This window comes from Bos grunniens, chromosome 8, assembly GCF_055505025.1.
Source record: "Bos grunniens cultivar Pamir isolate PY7600 chromosome 8, Bosgru_T2T1.0, whole genome shotgun sequence".
NCBI lineage: Eukaryota > Metazoa > Chordata > Mammalia > Artiodactyla > Bovidae > Bos > Bos grunniens.
Window position 1 is genome coordinate 64359550 of NC_141172.1, and position 26378 is coordinate 64385927.

Sequence of the window (26378 nt, forward strand, 5' to 3'; positions counted from 1 at the left end):
TAATCAGCCCACCCACATTTTCAGATAATGTTATCAACTGAATTCAGTTCAGCACAATACTCATGTCCTGAGTTGGTGAACTTGGGGGAGGGCATTTGCTATGGTGGCCTGAGATGGTGAGTCAGGCTTCAGACCCCAGCTGCCTGTAGCCTTGCCGTCACTCCCAATTCATTCTCCAGTGCCCAGTTTCTTCACATGTAAAGTGGAGATAGTAATATTTCTTGTGTTATAGGTTTATTAAGAGGATTAAACCATGTGTATAAAGTGCCTGCCTCTTTGGGAACCCGTTATAAATGGTAGTCAGGCTGATGACCATTACTACCCTGGCCAAGTGTCCAAGCTTCCCGAAAATGTAATGTTGGAAACTTAAGAGCGCCTACAATAAAACATTTCATTTATTGACAAAAACACAGAACCAAGAAAGGACTAGGGGGTCACAAAAAGGGTGAACCTGAAAGATGTAACAATCAGTGGGACAGTCAGCCCCAAATTATTTCTGATCACTGAAGCTGTAGCATCTTCCATTCAGAAAATTGAATGTACATCAGAGACTCCAATCGAGGCTTCATAAAAAAATGAATAAACAGAAACCTCAATTAAATAGAATTGGGAGACCAGAAGGGCAAGTTCTCATGTCCTGAGAGGCTAGCAGACCTTACTAGGAAGAAGAAAGACTCCTCTTCGTTCCTGACAAGGAGTCAGCCAATGAAAAGCCATGGACTCTGCTTATATTCCTTTTCCTCTCTATAAAATTGTTATCCTTCTTTTGCTGCTTAGGTATTTGTACACGGTTTACCATAATTGCAAAACTTGAATTGCAATTTTCTGTGGACCCCAATTAAACCCACCTTTGCTAAAAAAAAAAAAAATCTGTCATTCTATTTGTTTCTTTTTTTTTAAATTTATTATTATTATTTTTTTTACTTTACAATATTGTATTGGTTTTGCCATACATCAACATGCATCCACCACAGATGTACACATGTTCCCCATCCTGAACCCCTCTCCCACCTCCCTCCCCATACCATCCCTCTGATTCAACAGCCTGGAGACTTTTTACTGAGTGTTGCAAGTCACAAGCTCTCATGGCTTCCCAAAGCTGCCAGGGGTTTTATTGGACTGAACATTTACATATAAACCAGTGAGCTAACGTGGCTACATCAACAGTTAATGCAACCTCAGACTCCAGCCAATGAGAGTGTTGCAGTTAAGGTTAAGTCTTGGCCCCTGCAATCTGAATCAGTCCTTTGGCAGGGGAAGATGGCCATAAGAACCATTTAAAAGTGATGCTCCAGATGCTCCTTGCACCATGATGCTGACGGTCTGTACGCTTTCCATAAAAAGTTGGAGAAGAAGAAAAAGATATTGGGGCAAGGAGAGGAAGAGAAGGTACAGAACTACCTGCTGTAATTCTGTGAAGAGTAGCAAGGAGGGGGTTGGGTTTGGCTGCTATAAGGGAAATCTCACCAGGGACTGAGAAAACAAGGCCAGAAAACGTGCTGCCTCCACGAGCACTGAGTGGAGTGTGCTGTCCCCATGAGGACCAAGGTCACATTTGATGGCCCTCTTCATAGAGACTGCAAGGGAATTCCTATTCTGGGTATCAGGCTGGAACGACAGTGTCTCAAGTCAATTCCTTTTCTACTCCAAGGCTATCTTTCTAAATTGCCTAACCTTGCACCACCACACCTTGCCTAACAAGGGCCTAACTAGGAAACAGAAACCAACTTAGCTTTAAGGAGTAACTTTAAGTTGTATGGGAAAGTATTGCATATAATTGCAGAACAAAAAGAAAAACAGCTCTTTTCGTGCCTAGCACAGCTATGGCTCGGGGTCCCAAGAAGCACCTGAAATACGTAGCAGCTCCAAAACATTGGATGCTGGATGAACTGACTGGTGTGTTTGCCCCTCGTCCATCTACTGGCCCCCACAAGCTAAGGGAATGTCTCCCCCTATTCATTTTCCTAAGGAATAGACTTAAGTATGCCCTAACTGGAGATGAAGTAAAGAAGATTTGCATGCAGTGTTTCACTAAGATTGATGGCAAAGTCTGCACAGATATAACCTACCCTGCTGGTTTTATGGATGTCATCAGCATTGATAAGACTGGAGAGAATTTTCATTTGATCTATGACACCAAGGGTCGCTTTGCTGTTCATCGTATTACACCTGAGGAGGCCAAGTATAAATTGTGCAAAGTAAGAAAGATATTTGTGGGGACAAAAGGAATCCCTCATCTGGTAACCCATGATGCTCGTACCATCCGTTACCCTGATCCACTCATCAAGGTGAATGGTACCATTCAGATTGACTTGGAGACTGGCAAGATTACTGATTTCATCAAATTTGACACTGGTAACCTGTGCATGGTGACTGGAGGTGCTAGCCTGGGAAGAATTGGTGTGATTACAAACCGGGAGAGACATCCAGGTTCTTTCGATGTGGTTCATGTGAAAGATGCGAACGGCAACAGCTTTGCCACACGGCTCTCAAACATTTTCGTTTTTGGTAAAGGCAACAAACCGTGGATCTCTCTTCCCCGTGGAAAGGGTATTTGCCTTACCATTGCTGAGGAGAGAGATAAGAGATTGGCAGCCAAACAGAGCAGTGGATAAAATGATCTCTATATGATGTGATTGGAAAAGTCTTTGTAATTAAAGATAATACCAAGTGAAAAAAAAAGGAAAGCAAAGCAAAAGCCCAACATATGGCACGACATCAATAAAATAAATTTTGTCAACATGCCAAGGGAAAAGGGGAGGAGGTGTCATTGCAGGGGTAGGGTACACATGGAACTGACAAGCCAGATGGAACACTGAGGCCACCAGAGGTGTAACTGGGAATTGCTAACCCCAGATCACAGGGCCCAGGTAGGAAGGAGTGTCCCTGATGACCAGGACCACTGCTGGGAGCTGGCATCACAGGTGGGCTTCTTCACCATGGCCTGCGACAATGGAGGAGCAGCCAGAGGGCACTAGCATCTCCTTTCTTCATGTTTCTCAGTCTCCCAACAAGGTCTTCACTGTCAGACCCATCCAGAAGCCAAACCTGGGTGCCTGGGAAATGCAGCCTGCAGGAGCCAGCCCCCCTGTAACACAGAGGAAGTGCAAAGAAACTATGAGGAATAATCTGAGAGCAATCTGGGCGAAGACTGGCCCAATCCACCCTACATCAGTTTGTTGGTCAAAAAATAATGCAGGGGATTGTTTTTTTGAAGGATCAATCTCAGAGCAGATAAGAAACATGCCTGTCCTCCAGGGCAGAAGATTTTCCAGAGGTCTGCCCATTTAGGTCAGGCTTAACTCTGCTGGACAATCTGTGGATTGCATGAGGACATCCTCCAAGAATCTGACCTTTTACTCTGATTGGGAGGCTGGTCTGGGCATGCTCTTCACCTGGCAATTGCAGAAACACAAGAGGGCAAGCAGAAAACGGGGATCACTTGAGTCTGGACCTAGAAGGAATTAAAAGCAAGTCACCAGCTGAGTCCACTATCAAAAAATGGGGAAATGCACTCCATCTTTTATGGGAGGAATTGCAAAATTGAATGAGAAAAGACATGACCATAGAGAGGGTTGAGTATTAAGGTCAATAATTTCATCTGTAGCTCAGCCTCTCAGTGTATATGTGTGTATGTGTTTTCCACACCACCAAACAATTCCCTGACACCAGTTGGGTGTCTTTGATTCTATTCCATTTGACAATATTAACCTAGAAGTTTCAGCTCCCACGGGTTAAGGGCTCAGTCCCGTGAGACTCCTTCATGTTCCTTCTTAGGAGGCAGGGAGGATTGAGTCTGAAACTATTGAATGTGTGTGTCATTTTCATATTATGTTTTACCTGATTGGTGTACCTTTTATGCCCTTATTTACTTATTTGCAGCTTTAACACATTTTTTGCTGTTTTTGTGGGGACTGAGAATTAAGATTGGCTGGGTTCAAGTAGAGATTGAGAGGAATGTCATTGTAAGATAAACAATAAAATATAAAAGTCTAGTAGGTTGGATGGTATCACTGACTTGATGGACATGAGTTTGAGAAAGCTCTGGGAGTTGGTGATGGACAGGGAAGCCTGGTGTGCTGCAGTCCATGGGGTCACAAGGAATCAGACATGACTGAGTGACTGAACTAACTGAGGGGACTTAACCCTCCCCTGGTGGCTCAGATGGTGAAAAATCTGCCTGCGATGCACGAGACTGGAGTTCGATCCCTGGGTCAGGAAGATCCCCTGGAGAAGGGAATGGCTACCCACTCCAATATTCTTGCCTGGAGAATTCTATGGCCAGAGGAGCCTGTGATCTACAATCTATGAGATCACAAAGAGTTGGACATGACTGAATGACTAACACTTTCAGGGAATTTCAGTAGAAGTAGCAAACATATTTATACTATTCATAAAGTTAAAAAGTAAACTAGCACTATCAAAGTACAGTAATGAACTCACACGCAAAGTAGAGAAGCTGTAGTGCTCAGGCTTACAACACTCAGGCTCCACACTTAGGTCAAAGCAGCAATGCCTCATCCACTGTCCTAAACTGCACATCATGGTGGCGATATCAGCCAGTGGTCAGGAGGATAATTTTTGCCATGACCATTTGACACCGAACATGGGGTTACTTTCAACCCTTCTTTTCTGAGCTTTCCCTACAACCTCCACAACCACCCATCACCGAAATTAGCACTTTCACATCCCAAGGAAGGATGCAAGGCTTTCCATGTCAAGACCAGGACAGTCAAAGAGACATAGACCCATGGTGCCTGACATGTTCATCAATAAAGACACTTCCACCTCAAGAAGTTTGGGACCGCCATGAGTTTTAACCATAAAGCTAGCAAGTGTTAGTTACAACTTGGAATTAAAAGGGAAAGAATTAGCTGAGGGATATTAAGAGGCACAAATATCCAGTTGCAAAGCAAATGAGTCCTGGGTGTGAAATGTACAGTGTGGGGAATATTGTCATTAACTAATGATGTCAAGCTTATTGTGTGATTAGTTTGGGATATAAAGAAATAACTAATCACTATGTTGTACAATAGGAAATAATTGTACTTCAAAAGGAAACAAATTCAAAGAAAAAGTGAGCAGATTTGTGGTTACCAGAGATGGGGGTCAGGAGAAGGGCAAATCAGTGAAGGCAGTCAAAAGGTACAAACTTCCAGTTATGAGATAAATATGTACTATGGATGTAATGTACAACCTGATAAATTAATACTATTCTATATATGTAAAAGCTAAGAGAGTCAGTCCTAAGAGTTCTCATCACAAGGAAAAAAAATTGTTTCTTTCATTATGTATGTATATGAGATCACTGATATTCACTGAACTTACTGTGCTAATCACTTCATGATATACATAACTCAAGTCATTATGCTGTACACCTTAAACTTATACAGTGCTGTGTGTAAATTATATCTTGATAAAGCTGGTAGGAAAAAAAAACTCAAAGAAAGGGGGAAAAATAAGTCAGGATGGCTGGTGATTCAATTCCACAGGCATAGCCTGCTGCTGCTAAGTCACTTCAGTTGTGTCCAACTCTGTGCGACCCCATAGACGGCAGCCCACCAGGCTCCCCTGTCCCTGGGATTCTCCAGGCAAGAACGCTGGAGTGGGTTGCCATTTCCTTCTCCAATGCATGAAAGTGAAAAGTGAAAGTGAAGTCACTCAGTCGTGTCCGGTTCTTTGCAACCCCATGGACTGCAGCCCACCAGGCTCCTCCATCCACAGGATTTTCCAGGCAAGAGTACTGGAGTGGGGTGCCATTGCCTTCTCCACATGAATAGCCTACAGAGGGGAAAATGTACTTGTAAAAATATGAGTGAAAAAGGCCATTCTTGGAAGATCTCAAACACTTCCCATAGGAAAAGTTGGAGCACCCATGAACATTCATTAGTTCTGACCTTGACTCTTTTTAAACTGTGAGGCTTTGCATCAAGGTGAAGGAAATTAATCACGTAATCAACATAAGTGATGTTGAGCATCTTTTCATGGGAATAGTGTATTCAATGAGAATTCAAATATTTTTGTCCTTTAGAAGCAGTCACCACATGTAGATATGTTAACTTTGGCCCACTATTAATTCTTAATTATTCTTTAAAGAGTGCACTTCCTTGGGAAATTTGCTTGCTCAGGGAGTGTCTGAAATAAACCATTTCTTTGGAGACATTTCTGGATTCAGACTCTCCATCCATTCATGTTAGGTTCCCGTAGGCCAGGCTGGTCAGAGGGCTCTCCCCAGTTAGCCCCAGAGGTAATGGGTGTTCACCCCTATCTTGTGTTCATAGAGCCTTGGTGATCTCCGCCCCATGTTGGGGAAGTGGTATGACTAAGTCACCACAGTGCTCCTCTCGGAGTCTCACGGACAGGAGGCATCTAGGTGTCTTTGTCATTATGGATTCTCAATTTCCTCATCATCACTCGATTTCTGCATTTTATGGGGGAGGATATATAAGTCAATACACTTTTCTGTCTCCCCACCACCAATAATTGATGTGTTGAGGATTTTAAAATCTGAGGCTTTAAAAAAATGATTCCTTTTTCTTCATATTATGAATACTTGATCGTACATTAAAATTTCAAAAAGATGGGAACATGAAATAAAGAAAAATTCACTGAAATTTTCTTTTACCAAGTGTCATCCATACATGATAACTTTTTTTTTAAAATGAACTGTGTATTTTGTAATAATTTTAGATTCACTGAAATGTATTAATAGCAAAGATGGTAACAAAGCTCCTGTGTGACCCTTCACCCAGTTTCCCATAATGTTGACAACTTACATATTTCTGTTATGTTTGTTATAACTAGGAAATTAACATCAGTAAATTATAAAAATATTTACTTCAAGCTTTATTTTCTTTTTATTTTTGAAGTGGATATTTACTTTATTTACAATTTTATTCTTTTTAACATTCTGCCATAGTAATTCCTCATGTAATTGAAATGCTCTATGCAAACATTAAACATCTTAAATATTTCATCTTATTAGTGTTTTCATAATTTACTTAACATTTTCCTATTTTGCACAAGATTATTTACAGTTTTCTAACATAACTCATGCATCATTCAAAGTTTGCACTATTCTTTTATTATACTCTCCTAGAAGTAGAACTGGGCTTCCCTGGTGGCTCAGACAGTAAAGAATCCACCTGCAATGCGAGAGATCTGGGTTCGATCCGTGGGTTGGGAAGAGCCCTTGGAGGAGGGCGTGGCAACACACTCCAATATTCTTGCCTGTAAAATCCGCATGGACAGAGGCACCAGGCGGGCTGCAGTCCATGGGGTTGCAAAGACTCGGACACAACTGAGCGACTAAGCACGACACACACAGAAGTAGAACTATCTAAACATTCTTAGGACTCTTCAAGTACATTACCAACTTTCTTTCCGCAGAGCTATACTTCTCAGTTTATTCCTTTTTACTACAATGTTCATGAGCACTTTGTCACCAGTACTGAATCCTGGGGGTGTCTTGTGTCTTTTCACTGTCATTGATGAAAGAAAAAACACACTTGTTTTATAGTTTTAATTTTATTAACCCTTTGAGGCAATTTTTTTAAATACACATTTGCCATTTTTAGTGAAGATCTTGTAATTTGCCTTTTTTTTTGCTCATTTATATATTAGGATCATTATAACTTTTAATTGATTGGAATGGTCTTTTAATACACCCTTCTCTTGGCTATTACAAATATTGCCCCATATGTTATGATTTAACTTTGTGTATTATATTTTCTCACTTATAAAATTTATTAAATTTCATGTAATCAAATAGATCCATCTTTTTTCCTTCTCCCCTCCTTTGTTTTAATGCCAAGAATGCTCTCACTTTGAAAAGTTCTTTCTAGTTCTTAACTTACTTGAATCCGACTTTTAAATGTGCTCTATTTGTGGAAAAAGTCCGAGTGTATATTGGTCCTTGTTCCTTTGTCAGAAATTGTGCTGGCTTTTTGCAAGCCACTTATTTTTTTTTTTTTTTTGATGAAGCTTCTAACTAGAGACTCAAAGAGGCTGATGGCCTGCAGGCTGGAGCTAAGCCAGAGACGCGGTTTTCTAATAGTTCAACAACAGGTTTGCTCTTGGGCAGCTCCTGGATCCTTTCACCGCGGGCCTCCGATTCTGACAGCAGCATTTCTCCCGCTAGCCAGCAGGGCTCTGTCTTCTCCCTTTGCATGAGAAGACTCATACTGAAAGTACAAGAGCCCATGGCTCAGCACAGTTAAGCCGGGGATGGGCACCTATATTACATTTATGTGGAGTGTTATGCCAAATTTCAGAAGTAGAGTCTTGATTGAAATAAAGAGCTGTTTATTTGGGATTCAAGAAGCACATTTTGTAGCTGGACTGAGAATGGAAGAAGCTTTTAAAGGCCAAAACTGCAAGGTCACAGTTAGTTACATAATTTATGTGTCAAGAATTATACCTGGAGCCGGCAAGAAGTAGGAGTGTTTGTCCGGCAAGGATTGGTTGGTGTCTGAAACGGTTACAGAGTTACATGGGGGAACAACTTGAGACCATTAAGTTGCAGGTGACAGATGTTGTTTCAAATAGCCTGGTATTTGTTTGATACAGTTCAGAGAAAGTTCAAGTTCTCAGCAGTTCAGAAAAGCATCTAACACCAGATCCTCCACGGCTGATGGACAACTCTTTAGTATGCCTGGGCTATGACTGCTTCATTATAATTTCAGTTTCTCATCAGGGCCAAGTATTTTCAGAGTACCACCTATGTCCCAACTGGATCTCTCTGTTACTACTTAGCACCTATTGGTAGCCTATGAGTGGGTGAAAGGAACCCAGAAATATTCATCAAATAAATGAATGAAGGAGTGGGTCTTCTTAAGTCAGTCACACCTTTCACTTCATCCCTCTCAGCTTCAATACACCTCAAACTGATCCCTCCTAAGCCAGCAATGGTGATCAGTACCTGTGAGTGATTCTGTGTCCATATTCATGATTGGTTTGGCTGCTTGAATTAAACCCGTTGGTCAAAAGTGTTCACACATTATTTTGAGAAGATCAGAAACAACCTGCACCTGAGTGCATGACATGTTGTAATTTCTGGTGTATTCATAACACTCATGGAAGAAAGCAGTATAAATTTACCTTAGAAATTCTGTTTTTCTTTGTCTGACTTTCAGTTCAGTTCAGTCACTCAGTCGTGTCCGACTTTTTGTGACCCCATTAACTGCAGCACGCCAGGCCTCCCTGTCCAACACCAACTCTCAGAATTTACCCAAACTCACGTCCATTGAATTGTGATGCCATCCAACTATCTCATCCTCTGTCATCCCCTTCTCCTCCCGCCCTCAATCTTTCCCAGCATCAGGGTCTTTTCAAATGAGTCAGCTCTTTGCATCAGGTGGCCAAAGTATTGGAGTTTCAGCTTCAACATCAGTCTTTCCAATGAACACCCAGGACTGATATCCTTTAGGATGGACTGGTTGGATCTCCTTGCAGTCCAAGGGACTCTCAAGAGTCTTCTGCAACACCACAGTTCAAAAGCATCAATTCTTTTGTGTTCAGCTTTCTTTATAGTCCAACTCTCACATCCATACATGACTACTGGAAAAACTATAGCCTTGACTAGATGGACCTTTGCTGACAAAGTAATGTCTCTGCTTTTTAATATGCTGTCTAGGTTGGTCATAACTTTCCTTCCAAGGAGTAAGCGTCTTTTAATTTCATGGCTGCAGTCACCATCTGCAGTGATTTTGGAGCCCCCAAAATTAAGTCAGCCACTGTTTCCACTGTTTCCCCATCTATTTGCCATGAAGTGATGGGACCGGATGCCATGATCTTAGTTGTCTGACTTTATCCTACACTAAAATAAACGCCTTTTCCATAAAATTGCATTTCTTTTTCATACTTTTCCTCTTCTCTCATCTTCACATTTCTATAGGACACCAGTGCCTTGTTCCTGGAGTTTTGGAAGGGACCGACTGACAAGAGGGAGTAACGGAACAAATGATACAGTCAGTTATTTTTAGTTGGAAAACACATTGACTTTGAAGCGTTTTGCAAAACTTGGGACCTGAAGCTGTGATTTTAGTGTGTGTGCTAAATGCTCACGTACTGTGCACACACCTTGACAATAAACACAACTCAAGGCTATTTGGGAGGCAGGGAGCTAGCCCACAAACACTTGAAGGGCATTCTCTTCTGGTAGATACACTGATAAAAGTGTGGATGAAATCCTCCATCACTCCCCCTATTTCTTCAAACTGGCCACAGTATATTTATGTCTTGCATTCTTTAGACTGATTTTCCTCCTACGGGATTTTTTAAAAGTAATTTTCATCTATATTCTCTTCTCCACCTTAACCAATAACGACTGATCCCCCGCCCTCCTGCATTTCCAATGACTCACAGTTTAGCAAAAGGATCCCACAGGCTTGAGGGTGAATTGTACTGTGAAAATAACATGAGTGGTAAACACAATAGGGAGGACACATGTTCTTGTTAAACTTCCACTATATAGAGAAAGAATCAGTGGGGGAAATAATTGTCCGTAAATAATATCCATAGAGCCTGATGTGGCTGAAATGTTTGGGTGTTTAGATATGAATGGGGCTTCCCAGGTGGTATTTAGTGGTAAGGAATTTGCCTGCCAATGCAGGAGACTAAGAGACAAATGGAACTGACCTGAGAAAAATTCTTTCTCAGCTTGTAGCCCAGACTGAAATTGAGGAAGGGAAGAGCATAGAACTATCTAGGCTGATGGGGCCATCCAAGATGACAGGACATGCTGTACATCCCTGTGCTGTACAGTAGGAGCTTGTTGCTTATCCACTCTATATGTAATAGCTTCCATCCACTAACCCAAACTTTCACTCCAGTCCCTCCCCAACCCCCTCCCCCTTGGCAACCAAAAGTCTGATCTCCATGTCTTTGAGTCTGTTTCTGTTTTGTTAAAGTGAAAGTGTTGGTCTCTCAGTTGTATCTGACTCTTTGCAACCCCATGGACTGTATAGCCCACCAGGCTCCTCTGTCCATGGGGTTTTCCAGGCAAGAATACTGGAGTGGTTTGCCATTTCAGATAGATTCATTTGTGTCATATTTTATATTCCACATATAAGGGATATTGTATGGTATTTGTCTTCCTCCCCTCTTTGTGAGGACACAATGAGAAAGTGGCTGTCTATGCACAAGGACTAACCAAACTGATCACATGGATCACAGCCTTGTCTAACTCAATGAAACTATGAGCCATGCAGTGTAGGGTCACCCAAGAGGGACAGGTCATGGTGAAGATTACTGACAAAACATGGTCAACTGGAGAAGAGAATGGCAAACCACTTCAGTATTCTTGCCTTAAGAACCCCACAAACAGTATGAAAAGGCAAAAAGATAGGGCACTGTAAGACGATTGAAGGTAGGAGAAGAAGAGGACGACAGAGGATGAGAGGGTTGGATGGCATCGCCGACTCGATGGACCTGAGTTTGAGCAAGCTCTGGGAGTTGGTGATTGACAGGGAAGCCTGGTGTGTTGCAGTCCATGGGGTTGCAAAGTCAGACACAAAGTCACTCCAGTCTGAGTGACTGAACTGAACTGATGCACAAGGAAGTGGGCTCTTTCACCAAACACCAGATCTGTCTTAATCTGAGACTTCTCACTCTCTAGAATTGTGAGGGAAAAAGTTTGTTGTCTAAGCCACCTGACTATGATATTTTGTTATACTTGCTCAGGATAGCAGGTATTTTTATGTCCACTTAGACACTTTGATTCCAGCTTGTGCTTCTTCCAGTCCAGAGTTTCTCATGATGTTCTCTTCATAGAAGTTAAATAAGCAGGATGACAATATACAGCCTTGACGTACTCCTTTTCCTATTTGGAACCAGTCGGTTGTTCCATGTCCAGTTTGAACTGTTGCTTCCTGACCTGCATACAGATTTCTCAAGAGGCAGGTCAAATGGTCTGGTATTCCCATCTCTTTCAGAATTTTCCACAGTTTATTGTGATCCACACAGTCAAAGGGTTTGGCATAGTCAAGAAAGCAGAAATAGATGTTTTTCTGGAACTCTCTTGCTTTTTCGATGATCCAGCAGATGTTGGCAATTTGATCTCTGATTCCTCTGCCTTTTCTAAAACCAGCTTGAACATCAGGAAGTTCACGGTTCACAGACTGCCGGGAGAAATATCAATAACCTCAGATATGCAGATGACACCACCCTTATGGCAGAAAGCCTCTTGATAAAAGTGAAAGTGGAGAGTGAAAAAGTTGGCTTAAAGCTCAACATTCAGAACACGAAGATCATGGCATCAGGTCCCATCACTTCATGGGAAATAGATGGGGAAACAGTGTCAGGCTTTATTTTTTGGGGCTCCAAAATCACTGCAGATGGTGATTGCAGCCATGAAATTAAAAGATGCTTGCTCCTTGGAAGGAAAGTTATGACCAACCTAGATAGCATATTCAAAAGCAGAGACATTACTTTGCCAACAAAGGTCCGTCTAGTCAAGGCTATGGTTTTCTCAGTGGTCATGTATGGATGTGAGAGTTGGACTATGAAGAAGGCTGAGCGCTGAAGAATTGATGCTTTGAACTGTGGTGTTGGAGAAGACTCTTGAGAGTCCCTTGGACTGCAAGGAGATCCAACCAGTCCATTCTGAAGGAGATCAGCCCTGGGATTTCTTTGGAAGGAATGATGCTGAGGCTGAAACCCCAGTACTTTGGCCACCTCATGTGAAGAGTTGACTCACTGGAAAAGACTCTGATGCTGGGAGGGATTGGGGGCAGGAGGAGAAGGGGATGACAGAGGATGAGATGGCTGGATGGCATCACTGACTCGATGCACATGAGTCTGAATGAACTCCAGGAGTTGGTGATGGACAGGAAGGCCTGGCGTGCTGCGATTCATGGGGTCGCAAAGAGTCGGACACTACTGAGCGACTGAACTGAACTGGACACTTTGTCGCAAGTTTTCATATATCATTCCCAGGGAGTGGTGGTCCTTTCTTAACAGCCAGTCCTGTTACTAACCCTGTAATGAGGTGAGCAGAGAAGCCATTGGCATATACCTCCTACCGAATTAAACTTCTTTTCCAAAATAAGTGAATGATACCTCTCTATAAGAATATAAAGTGTGGTACTTTGTGGTCACATTAATAATGATTATTTACTTTTTCTCCCTGCTGTCTGTGCAGCAGTGGTGGTGGAAGAGAGAGCTCAGGGCCCAACCCTCAGGGTATTCTGTCCCAACGTGCAGTCTATCTCTCTTCCTTTTGGGTTGAGAGGTTTCTATTTTAAAGAAAAACACTGTTGAACTCCACAAGTTCAGTAGTGAAATGTACAGGGCAAAGGAGCATGATGCAAAAGTAAAACACACTGAAAATGCTTCTCATGATGAGATGGAAGGGCTGAGGCTTATTTTCCAGTTAGTTAATGAGCTTGTGAATAAATGCCACTCACTGCTGGATTGAGACAGGGTTCAGGATTGACTTTCTTCTTGTTTTTCAGTCTAATACCGTTAAGTGAAGTGAAAAGTTAAAGTGTTGTTCTCTGTCTTGTCTGACTCTTTGTGACCCCATGGACTGTATAGCCTGCCAGGCTTCTCTGTCCATGAAATTCTCTGGGTAAAAGTACTGGAGTGGGTAGCCATTTCCTTCACCAGGGGCTCTTCTTGAACCAGTGATCAAACCCATGTCTCCTGCATTGCAGGCAGACTCTTTACTGTCTGAGCCACCAGGGAAGCCCAAGTACATGAACTCTGACTCAAAGAACTTGAAGAGAGCAGGAATTTGTTATGGCACCTTGCTTCATTGTTTTTAACTCCTCCAAGTTTTCATGTTGAAAATCATGGCATTATCTAAATCAAAGATATTTTAAATGCTCTATCAGCTGACATGTGGTTCAAATAAAAAAAATTGGGAGCAACTTGAGTTGGGAGAGTATACTCAATCACTAAAGTTATAAACTTTTTTATTTCTGGGAAGTTCACGAACATGAAAATGAATTATACCTTTTTGTCTCCCACACAGGTTTCTTGATAACCCAATAAACTCAGAATTCAATATATTATAAATTGCAATATATTTAAAATATTCACATAATATAATATAGTGCATTCTTAGGGGAAGCAGGGACTTCCTCTCTAGTTCCATCATGAGAAATTCCATCTAGCTGAAGAGAAAAATCTATTTATTTCAGAAACAAGTTTGGACATTTCAGATGAATGCTATTTAAGTGCTATATAGATTTTACCAAGAAAGATCACACTGTGCTATTCAAGTTCACAGGGCACTAATTATTCATCATAATATCCCAGATGATAATGCTATTTCATCATTATTTTACTAAAAGTAAACTTTTATGAAATGGACTATAATCTAGTATTTGAGTAATCAAAATGAAAACAAACCAACTAACTTCCTGGCTGGGGAATGTAGCTTCAGCAGAAAGCTGGTTTTTGCTTTGTGGCATTTCAACTCATAATCTAACTGACAAAAATATTTCCAATGAACTTTAAGATTTTCTCATGACCAGAAAGAATAAAAGGAAAAAAATTGTGCTCACAGGTTTTAAGCTTCCTGCATTATTAGTTCTTTGGTAGTAATCAGCCTTTTAAAAGAAAACGACTCTTGCTTATGGAAATCAGCAAGCCCAAAGAAATCCACGGGGTCATTCACTCAGCTCCTGGGTTACTGGGCTCACAAAGGCAGCCCGGATGGTTGGATAACCAGATGTTTAAACCACAAAAGCACGATTGGACTCACAGTCTTCTCGAGCAGCATTTTTCTTCTCACTTGCTTACTTATATGTTTCATTTTAAGGACGTCAAAGGACCCTATGCTTTGTGGAATATTTAACACTTCTTCAAACAATGATATAATAAGGCGATACTAAGTCACAGGTTGAATGAATAGGTGCAAGTATACTAAGTTGCTTCAGTCATGTCCATCTCTTTGAGACCCCATGGGCCAGAGTTCGCCAGGCTCCTCTGTCCATGGAATTCTCCAAGGTAGAATACTGGAGTGGGTAGCCCTTCCCTTCGCCAGGGGATCTTCCCAACCCAGGGATTGAACACCAGTCTGTTATGTCTCCTTCATTGGCAGGCGGGTTCTTTATCACTAGTGCCAGTTCTTCAAATAATGATATAATAAGGTGATACTAAATCACAGGAAACTATTTAAGAATACATTTTGCTGCTTTTTTTTTTTTTACTCTTTAGTAGACTTTCCAAATTCTAGAAGCCTATTCAGAAAACTAAGTTCTTCATGAGAACACATGAGTCTGGAATTGAAGTAAGTGTAATTTTAAAAGGAAAAATATCTTAGTAGCAGAGAGAATCACCTGGATGAATGTCCATGTTTTATATAGAATGAGGCCACATGTTGAAGACTATATTCCTTGTCAGCCTTCATTTTACAAGAGATGTTTAGTATTTCTAGACTGAAATAACACAGTGAACTATTTATAAATAAAGTCACAGCATTGAAACATAGAAAAAGTAAAAGACTACTATATATCAGAAAAAAATTAGATTCAATTTTAAAAATTATTAAATCCTCTGTTTAGTTCAGTTCAGTCACTCAGTTGTGTCTGACTCTTTGTGACCCCAAGAACCACAGCACTCCAGCCTCCCTGTCCATCACCAACTCCTGGAGTTTACCCAAACTCATGTCCATTGAGTCAGTGATGACATCCAACCACTTCATCCTCTGTCGGCCCCTTCTCCTCCCACCCTCAATCTTTCCCAGCATCAGGGTCTTTTCAAATGAGTCAGCTTTTCCCATCAGGTGGCCAAAGTATTGGAGTTTCAGTTTCAACATCAGTCCTTCCAAAGGACACTCAGGACTGATCTCCTTTAGGATGGACTTGTTGCATCTCTTTGCAGTCCAAGGGACTCTCAAGAGTCTTCTGCAACACCACAGTTCAAAAGCATCAATTCTTAGGCACTCAGCTTTCTTTACAGTCCAACTCTCACATCCATACATGACTACTGGAAAAACCATAGCCTTGACTAGACAGACCTTTGTTGGCAAAGTAATGTCTTTGCTTTTGAATATGCTGTCTAGGTTGGTCATAACTTTCCTTCCAAGGAGTAAGTGTCTTTTAATTTCATGGCTGCAGTCATCATCTGCAGTGATTTGGGCCCCCCCAAAAATAAGTCAGCCACGGTTTCCACTGTTTCCCCATCTATGTTCCATGAAGTGATGGGACCGGTTGCCATGATCTTAGTTTTCTGAATGTTCAGTTTTAAGCCAACTTTTTCACTCTCCTCTTCCACTTTCAAGAGGCTCTTTAGTTCTTCTTCACTTTCTGCCATAAGGGTGGTGTCAGTGCATATCTGAGGTTATTGATATTTCTCCCGGCAATCTTGATTCCAGCTTGTGCTTCCTCCAGCCCAGTGTTTCTCATGATGTACTCTGCATATAGTTAAATAAGCAGGGTGAGAATATACAGCCTTGACGTACTCCTTTTCCTATTTGGAACCAGTCTGTTGTTTCATGTCCAGTTCTAACTGTTGCTTTTTTACCTGCATATAGATTTCTCAAGAGGCAGATCAGGTGGTCTGGTATTCCCATCTCTTGAAGAATTTTCCAGTTTATTGTGATCCACACAGTCAAAGGCTTTGGCATAGTCAATAAAGCAGAAGTAGATGTTTTTCTGGAATTCTCTTGCTTTTTCAATGATTCAGCAGATGTTGGCAAATTGATCTCTGGTTCCTCTGCCTTTTCTAAAACCAGCTTGAACATCTGGAAGTTCATGGTTCATGTATTATTGAAGCCTGGCTTGGAGAATTTTGAGCATTACTTTGCTAGCATGTGAGATGAGTGCAATTGTACGGTAGTTTAAGCATGTACTTCAATAAAATAATTAGTTCACAAAAAATTATTGGCAGCAAATATCATCACAGGTTTCTTGCTGGCCCAGTGATAAACCCAGGCACCTTTGAGCATATTATTTTTGAAAAAAGATGCAAGAATACACAATGCAGAAAAGACAGTCTCTTCAATAAGTGGTGTTTGGAAAACTGGACAACTACATGTAAAAGAATGAAATTAGAACATTTCCTAACACCATGCACAAAAATAAACTCAAAATGGATTGAGGACCTAAATGTAAGGCCAGATACTATAAACTCTTAGAGGAAAACATAGGAAGAACACTCTTTGACATAACTTGCAGCAGGATCCTCTTTGACCCACCTCCTAGAGTAATTGAAAATAAAAACAAAAATAAAGAAATAGGATCTAATGAAACTTCAAAGCTTTTGCATAGCAAAGTGAAGTGAAGTCATTCAGTCATGTCCAACTCTTTGCGACTCCATGTACTGTAGCCTACCAGGCTTGTCCATCCATGGGATTTTCCAGGCAAGAGTACTGGAGTGGGGTGCCATTTCCTTCTCCAGGGGATCTTCCTGACCAAGGGATCGAATCCGGGTCTCCCGCATTGGAGGCAGGTGCTTTAACCTCTGAGCCACCAGGTGCACAGGTGCATAGCAAAGGAAATCATAAACCCATAAATAGGATTAAAAAACAACCCTCAGATTGGGAGGAAATTGTAAATGAAGCAACTCACAAAGGATTAATCCCAATATATACAAGCAGCTCATGCACTTCAATAGAAAAACAAACAATCCGATCAAAAAATGGGCAGAAGAACTAAACAGACATTTCTCCAAAGAAGACATACAGATAGCCAACAAACACACGAAAAGATGCGTAACATTGCTCATTAGTAGAGAAATGCAAATCAAAATTACAGTGAGGTAATATCTCACACCAGCAGAATGGCCCTCATCAAAAAATCTGCAAACAATAAATTCTGGAGAGAATGTGGCGATATGGGAACTTTCTTGCACTGTTGGTGGGAATATAAATTGATACAGCCATTATGGAAAGCAGCATGGAGATTCCTTTAAAAACTAGGAGTAAAACTACCATATGACCCAGAAATCCCACTTCTGGGCATATACCCTGAGAAAACCATAGTTCAAAAAGACACACGTACTCCAACGTCCATTGAAACACTATTTATAATAGCTAGGACATGGAAACAAACTAGATGTCCATTGACAGTCGACTGGATAAAGAAGTTGTGGTATTTACATACAATGGAACATTACTCAGCCATGGGCTTCCCAGGTGGCAAAGTGGCAAAGGATCTGCCTGCCAATGCAGGAGATGCAAGAGACACAGTTTCAATCCCTAGGTTGGGAAGATTCCCTGGAGTAGGAAATGGCAACCCACTCCTGTATTCTAGTCTGGAAAATTCCACGGACAGAGGAGATTGGAGGGCTACAGTCCATGGTATCCCAGAGTCAGGGTTGGACACGACTGAGCAACTAAGCACACACATTACTCAGCCATAGGAACAAAATTGGGTCATTTGTAGTGATGTGGTGAATCTAGAGTTGATTATATAGAATGATGTAAGTCAGAAAGAGAAAAATGTAATATTAATGCAAGTATATGGAATATAGAAAAATGGTACTGATGAACATATTTGCAAGGCAGGGATAGAGACCCAGACATAGAGAATGGACTTCTGGACACAGCAGGGGAAGAAAGGTGGGAGGAATTGAGAAAGTAGCACTGACATATATACACTACCATGTGTAAAGTAAATTGTGGGAAGAAGCTGTATAGCACACACGCTCAGCCTGGCGCTCTGTGATGACCTAGAGGGTTGGGATGGGGGATGGGTGGGAGGGAGGCTCAAGAGTGAGGGGATATATGTATATGTATGGCTGATCCACACTGTTGTACAGCAGAAACTAACACAACATTGTAAAGCAACTATACTTCATTCAAAAAATTAATTAAAAGAAACAGAAACACGATACTGGTCAAAAAAATGAGGAAATGTGTTTTCAATCATTACATGTGTTTAAATGAAGGGTCTTCACTCCATGTACAGGATTTTTGCTTTAGTTGGAAAGTGAAGCTATTATTTTCCAAGTTTCCTTTCTATTCTGGCATTCTGTGATCTGCTGTGGGTCTAATCCTAAACCATACTCTGTGACAGAAGTCTGCGAAAGGCCCTTGGGTTCCATGTTAAGCCCTGGAAATTGTGAGCATGGTGGGATGGCAACCCTGTGAGTATGCTGCTGTACGGCGGTTATCCTTAAAATAGAGAGGGTATCTGAGTCATCCTGATATAATCACATGAGCCTTTAAAAGCAGAAAACATCTATAGCTGGTCACAGAAGACAGGGGCAAAGGGAGAAATCAGAGATTAAAGCACTGGAGGGATTTGAACATGGAGTTGGCTATGTGAGAAGGAATATGGGTGACCTCTAGGAGTAGAGCATGATTTCCAGGTAACAATCAGCAGGGTATTGGGAACCTCAGACCTAAACCACTAAGGACTCAATTCTGCCAACAATCTGAATAAGCCTGGAAGCCTACTGGTTTCCCAGAATCTCCCCATAAGCACCCACCCACCCTAAATCTTGATTTTAGCTCATGGCACCGGGAGAAGAGTTCAGTCAAGTCCTCCTGAACCTCTGATCTACAAAACTGCTCTTACAAATGAATGTCATTTTAGCCACTAATTTTGTAGTACTTGACAATAGAAAACTAAACAGTCTGTGATACTTATTCAGTTCCTAAGTGAATTAACTCCATTTGAGTGAATTGTCAGTTCCAATACATGGGCTACATATACATCTTATGTATTATCTCTTATGTATTTAGGCATTTTGTGCTTTTGCTTTTGTATTTTTTGCTGAAAGAAAATTCATATATATATATATATATAAATATATGTAATATTTATATATTTATATATATAACACTGGGCTGGAAGAAGCACAAGCTGGAATCAAGATTGCCCGGAGAAATATCAATAACCTCAGATATGCAGATGACACCACCCTTATGGCAAAAAGTGAAGAGGAACTAAAAAGCTTCTTGATGAAGGTGAAAGAGGAGAGTGAAAAAGTTGGCTTAAAACTGAACATTCAGAAAACGAAGATCATGGCATCTGGTCCCATCACTTCATGGGAAATAGATGGGGAAACAGTGGAAACAGTGTCAGACTTTATTTTTGGGGGCTCCAAAATCACTGCAGATGGTGACTGCAGCCATGAAATTAAAAGACGCTTACTCCTTGGAAGAAAAGTTATGACCAACCTAGATAGCATATTGAAAAGCAGAGACACTACTTTGCCAACGAAGGTCCGTCTAGTCAAGGGTATGATTTTCCCAGTGGTCATGTATGGATGTGAGAGTTGGTCTATAAAGAAAGCTAAGCGCCGAAGAATTGATGCTTTTGAACTGTGGTGTTGGAGAAGACTCTTGAGAGTCCCTTGGACTGCAAGGAGATCCAACCAGTCCATTCTGAAGGAGATCAGTCCTGGGATTTCTTTGGAAGGAATGATGCTAAAGCTGAAACTCCAGTATTTTGGCCATCTCATGCGAAGAGTTGACTCATTGGAATAGAATCTGATGCTGGGAGGGATTGGTGGCAGGAGGAGAAAGGGACGACAGAGGATGAGATGGCTGGATGGCATCACTGACTCGATGGACGTGAGTCTGAGTGAACTCCGGGAGTTGGTGATGGACAGGGAGGTCTTGTGTGCTGCAGTTCATGGGGTCACAAAGAGTCGGACACAACTGAGCAACTGAACTGAACTGAGCTGAATATATATATGTAAAGTGCAGTAATCATGTTAACTGGATTATTTTCTCTAACTTTTTATGAACTGAGAGTACATTATTTTCGTTGTTAGTAGAACAAAACCAGAACTATGGCATTGCAAAATCCTATTTGGTTTAGTTCATTCTCTCTAAAATTGCAAAGGACTATTATTTCTTCAGAAAGTTCAGCCATATTCAAGCACAGTGAAATAATATTTCACATCACAATATTTAATTTTGGACATTTTGGGTTAAAATGTCTTATCAAGTTTCTCATACCTTTGGCTCACTGAATCTTGATTTGTTCATGCTGGTTGTAAAGTGACTCTGTTGTGCATATCACAGTCTTCAAAAAAAAAAAAAAGATCAAACCTATTTTAAGGTTTATCTTGCTTTGAAAAATTTAGCTTTTACAGTGTTCTTGTAAAGTTCCAGCCCTGGTTGTGCTTTAAAGTCAGATTTTAGGACCATCAGAGAGTTATTACTGAATGACAAAGACATGGCTATTCTGGACAGAGGATTTAAAGCACTCCTCAAGGTCTTTGACGCAGATTAAAAGTTAGATCAAAGGTGTGCTGAGCAGGGAACCTACCTTGTTTCACTACGATAGAAGAGACATAAAAGAGATATTTTGATTGACCACAAAAACTATGATTTTAGGAGTGATCATGATATCATTTAAGCATTCATTTCTTCTTTTATTGATTCATTTAGTGCATTTAATGAATGTCTCCCATTTGCCTGACCCATGTTATGTGCTGAGGTGAAGAGAAGTGGTAATAAAGGTAAACTGGGGCATGGGAAACAGACGATGTACCGAGGGCTGAAGTTGAGCCCTCCACAGAGCCCCGAGGGCCCTGAAAAGAAGTGACCACTTCCTCCGAAGGGGTGGGAGAGAGCATCTCAGGTAAGATAAGATGCTTGGTCATGAAGAGGCAGTGGGAGAGCCCAGGTAAGGAGGGGCATTTCTGGAAAAAAAGACGTAAAGAAATGGATCAAGTGAGCAAGCAAAACAGAACACAGGGAACCTACTGTGTCCAGAGCAGCTTGAAGCTACGTATAAGGTTTATGGGAACAATGATAGACAGAGGGACCAGAGAAAGAGGTGGGGCCAGATTTTTCAAACTTCTGATGACGTTTTAAGAAATGTAGACAAGAAGTTGTCCTTTGAAAGATCTGAAACAAATAATAAGATCCACATGGTACAGTTACATTCCCAGCATTTTTGGAAGCTGAGGTCCTTCCTGCTCTGTAATTCATGAAGAAAATGTGAGTGTCATTAAGAATGAAAATGTTTCATGTAAAATATCATATGTGAAACGAATAGCCAGTCCAGGTTTGATGCATGATACAGGGTGCTCGGTGCACTGGGATGACCCAGAGGGATGGGATGGGGAGAGAGGTGGGAGGGGGGTTCAGGATGGGGAACACATGTACACTTATGGAGGATTCAAGTCAATGTATGGCAAAAGCAATACAATATTGTAAAGTAAAATAAATGCATTAATTAACTAAAAAAATAGAATGAAAATGAAATGTTCAGAGTCAATAAAGAATCTCTGGATGGAAGGGAAAAAGTGTAGAGGCCTGTCTCCAGCGACATTTCACCTCCATTCTCTATCCCCTCTCTCCCTTTCCTTCTACTGGATGATTAATATCCACATTTTCCCCTTGCACCTATTGTCCTAGAAACAGCAAAATTATTTCAAGCCAAGGCTTAAAAGGCCATGAGAAGGCAATGCCAAGAACAGACATGACAGGCAAGTTTTAAAAATCTGGGTATTAGGAAACTAAGCAATGAAACGATTGAGAAATAACTTCAGCCTGTGGAGGGCATCTTTGTGGCCACCACAATACTCCAGTAGATGACCTGGAGAGAGCACCAAGGACACTCAGACCCTGGGTCCCACCACCTGTATTTTTACCCCATGAGCCTCCCATTTAGCATGTAATTGATTTAGAAATTAACTCAAAACCCTTCTCAGTTCTCCATTCACAGTCATGTATTTAGTCTGTGATATTTTCTAATACAAACTTTTTTTCATTTTTGTCACTGAAGCCTATGTATTGTTCCTCTAAGCTGATTCCCTTTGATGTGTCTTTCCTCTCTACTTCTTTGCTCTTGATGTTTTTCCTACTGGTTGTGCTGCAGCAATAGCCTAAGTTGATGCATTCCCAGCGAAATGATACTGACAGAAACTGAGCTCAGCAAACTCACTTTACCCTCTTTCAGCCTTTTGAACCCCTGAGCTCTCCCATGTGTAAGTAGAAGGTATTTGCAAGTATCCAGCATTGTTAGGAAAGCAGTTCTTGCAAACTTTGATAAATTTTCTTTTTGTTGTGATTCTGATTCAGTAGATTTTGGTCTGGTTGTCTTGTGATGATGATAATGAGACCACAGAAAAACCTCTAAGTAATGTATGAATTGCAGGCAACAAGAAGTGTATTTTCTAAATGTTAAAGAACAAATGCAGCATTAGATACTTTTCAGATGCATAAACATCTTAGTACATTTCAGGGGAGGTACAATAAGTTTAAGGAAACTTGACCTAAGAGAAGGTAATGGCACCCCACTCCAGTACTCTTGCCTGGAAAATCCCATGGATGGAGGAGCCTGGTAGGCTGCAGTCCATGGGGTCGCTAAGGGTCGGACACAACTGAGCGACTTCACTTTCACTTTTCACTTTCATGCATTGGAGAAGGAAATGGCAATCCACTCCAGTGTTCTTGCCTGGAGAATCCCAGGGACGGGGGAGCCTGGTGGGCTGCCGTCTATAGGGCTGCACAGAGTCGGACATGACTGAAGTGACTTAGCAGCAGACCTAACCTGCTAAAACTGGGCATAAAACTGAGCTTCAGCAACTGAGACAACCCTTTGGATTGTCACTGTTGGTTGCCTGGATCTACAATTTCTTTTGCTCAGGAGGTAAGTTGGATTGTCCTCTCCTTTGTCTGCTGGTACAACTGCTGTTTAGAGATATTGTGGCTGATAAATGTGCTCAAATATTATCATTTGCAGAGCTCTACAGTGTGCTCCTGTTGTAGATCTAGACATATGGAGAGCAGGGTTGGGGACAAGAAAGCAGGAAGAAGAGGCAGATGTACTGCATGCATTGCAAACTCTATGGGATCTCTCCCTGAAATGCCCACCTAGGGCTTGGATCCATTCCTGGTGCATCTCCCTGGCATCTCTTACCTCATGACATGGTCCCTCTTCCTCCTAACACCTAGAGGGATATCTTGGTTTAAAGTCTTTCTAGGTAACTAGATTCTATTTAGCAAGCAAGAGAGCAAGGCACACGCTAAGTCATGTCTGACTCTTGGTGACCCCAAGGACTGAAGCCTGCCAGGCTTTTCTGTCCATGGGATTTTCCAGGCAAGAATACTGGAGTGGGTTGCCATTCCCTTCAGGGGATGTTCCCCAACCAGAGATCGAACCTGGGTCTCCTACATTGTAGGAGGATTCTTTACTAACTATGCTACCAGGGAAGTAAGATTCTATTTACCTGCATTTAAATGTCTAAAACCAAATGCCTACTTCCAAATGAGTCTCTTCCTTCAACTGCTTGTAACTTTCAACTGCTATGAACACTTAATCTGGTTGCCAAGGCAGAGTGGTCATGTCTTCACTCACAAGATTGAAGTGTGACTCAGTGGAGATCTTTATTTCTGGGGGTGAAACCCACTGATTATAATCCCAGAGCAACAGAACTCAGTCCATCAACCGTAGATAAAAACTTTTAAGAAAATTATTGAACAGTTATTCAATTTTAGTGAAGAAACTGATGATGAAACGTAAATTTGTCAGGGAATAAGGAAAAACAGTGTTCTCATAAGCAGAAATATGTAAGAATTCTGGTGACTATTAAAAACATTTTTGAAATTTCATTCTAAAACTGCCAACATTTAAGCAAAGGTAGAAAGTCACTGATGCAGTTTCCCTTTAGCAGCCTGGAGGCTTTGGATAAAATCTAGCATTCATCTCTAGTGTACCACTAAAAGCATCAACAAGATAAAGGAATCTTATTGATGGCATAAGTGAGACCCTCTAATGATCATGGGAAAAGAAACAGTCAGGGATCAGAGTTGACTGGAGACAGGTGATCTGGGGTGGAGTCTGAAACACTCTCCAGGTAATGCTGAGCTGAGACTGAGCTGGCTGGTTGTGGCCAATGTGGTCAGATCCTGGGTTCCTCTATCTTCCCATGGACACTGGGTTTCTTCAACTGCTGCATTGTGTGTCCATCTGGTCTCCTTGACTAGCCATCCCTTGTGCTCCAGGTGTGACCAGTCTCATTGATAATACCTATTTTGTATTAGGAGAGGTACAGAGATGTATGCTGTGACCTCCTCCTTCAGGGACCATCTCTAGTGATCTGACAAAAATAACAGTGACACAGTGTTACTGAGCTCAAGGTCTTTCTGCTCTATGAACACTCTCTCCTAACTCTAGGGGCATCTGTTTTTGTTTTAAACTTCCGGGTTTCCCTGGTAGCTCAGCTGGTAAAAGAATCCACCTGCAATGCAGGATACCTGGGTTCAATCCCAGGGTTGGAAAGATCCCCCGGAGAAGGGAATGTATATCCACTGAAGTTTCAAGATGGCAGAGTAGAAGGAGGTGCACTCATTTTCTCCTGTAAGAACTCCAAAATTACAACTCTCTGCTGAGCAACTGTTGACAGGAGAATGTTGGATCCCACCAAAAAAAGATACCCCACATCCAAGGGAAAAGGAGAAGTCCCAGCAAAATGGTAGGAGGGATGAAATCGAGTTTAGAATCAAACCCCATACCTGCCAGAGATGCTTGGAGAGCTCAAACAAACCTTGTGTGCACCAGGAACCAGAGACCCCATAGAGACTGAGCCAGAATTGTGTTTGAGTGTCTTCTGTGGAGGTACCGGTCAGCAGTGGCCTGCTGCAAGGGCAGGGGATGTGGGTGCAGCAGACCTGGGTATGGCATAAGCTCTCTTGGAGGAGGCCACCATTAACTCCACCACAGAGCCATCAGAACTTGCAGAAGACTGAGGAAACAGACTCTTGGAGGGCATAAACAAAATTTTGTGCACACCAGGACCCAGGAGAAAGGAACAGTGACCCCACAAGAGACTGACCCAGACTTGCCTGTGAGTGTCCAGAAGTCTCTGGCAGAGGTGTTGGCTGGCAGTGGCCTGCTGCAGGGTCAGAGGCACTGAGTGCAGCAGTGCATGCACGGGGCCTTTTGAAGGAGGTCGTCATTATCTTCATTACCTCCACCATAGTTTGGCCTCACGTCAAACAGAGGGAGGGAACACAGTTCTGCCCTTCAACAGAAAATTGGATTAAAGATTTACTGAGCATGGCCCTGTCCATCAGAACAAGACCCAGTTTCCCCCTCAGTCAGTCTCTTCCATTAGAAAGCTTCCATAAGCCTCTATCCTTCTCCATCAGAGGGCAGACAGAATGAAAACCACAGTCACAGAAAACTAACCAAACTGATACATGGAGCACAGCCTTGTCTAACTCAATGAAACTATAAGCCAGGCCATGTAGGGCCACCCAAGATGGATGGGTCATGGTGGAGAGTTCTGACAAAACGTGGTCCACTGGAGAAGGCAATCGCAAGCCATTTCAGTATTCTTGGCTTAAGAATCCCATGAACAGTATGAAAAGGCAAAAAGATATGACACTGAAAGATGAACTCCCCAGGTCGGTAGGTGCCCAATATGCTACTGGAGATCAGTGGAGAAATAACACCAGAAAGAATGAAGAGATGGAACTAAAGCAAAACCAACACCCAGTTGTGGATGTGACTGGT

General features: G+C 41.7%; 1 protein-coding gene across 1 annotated transcript; it reads left to right on the plus strand.

Moving 5' to 3' along the window:
* The first annotated feature begins 1781 nt into the window (after window positions 1-1781).
* LOC147367277 (small ribosomal subunit protein eS4, X isoform-like) lies at window positions 1782-2682 on the plus strand. Its single transcript, XM_086416110.1, has one exon. The coding sequence runs from the start codon at window positions 1824-1826 to the stop codon at window positions 2613-2615; it is 792 nt and encodes a 263-aa protein (XP_086272236.1). The 5' UTR covers window positions 1782-1823; the 3' UTR covers window positions 2616-2682.
* Window positions 2683-26378: the final 23696 nt, after the last annotated feature.

Excerpts from the sequence above, each read along its gene's own strand:
- LOC147367277 (XM_086416110.1), top strand. The coding sequence starts at position 1,824 with ATGGCTCGGGGTCCCAAGAAGCACCTGAAATACGTAGCAGCTCCAAAA.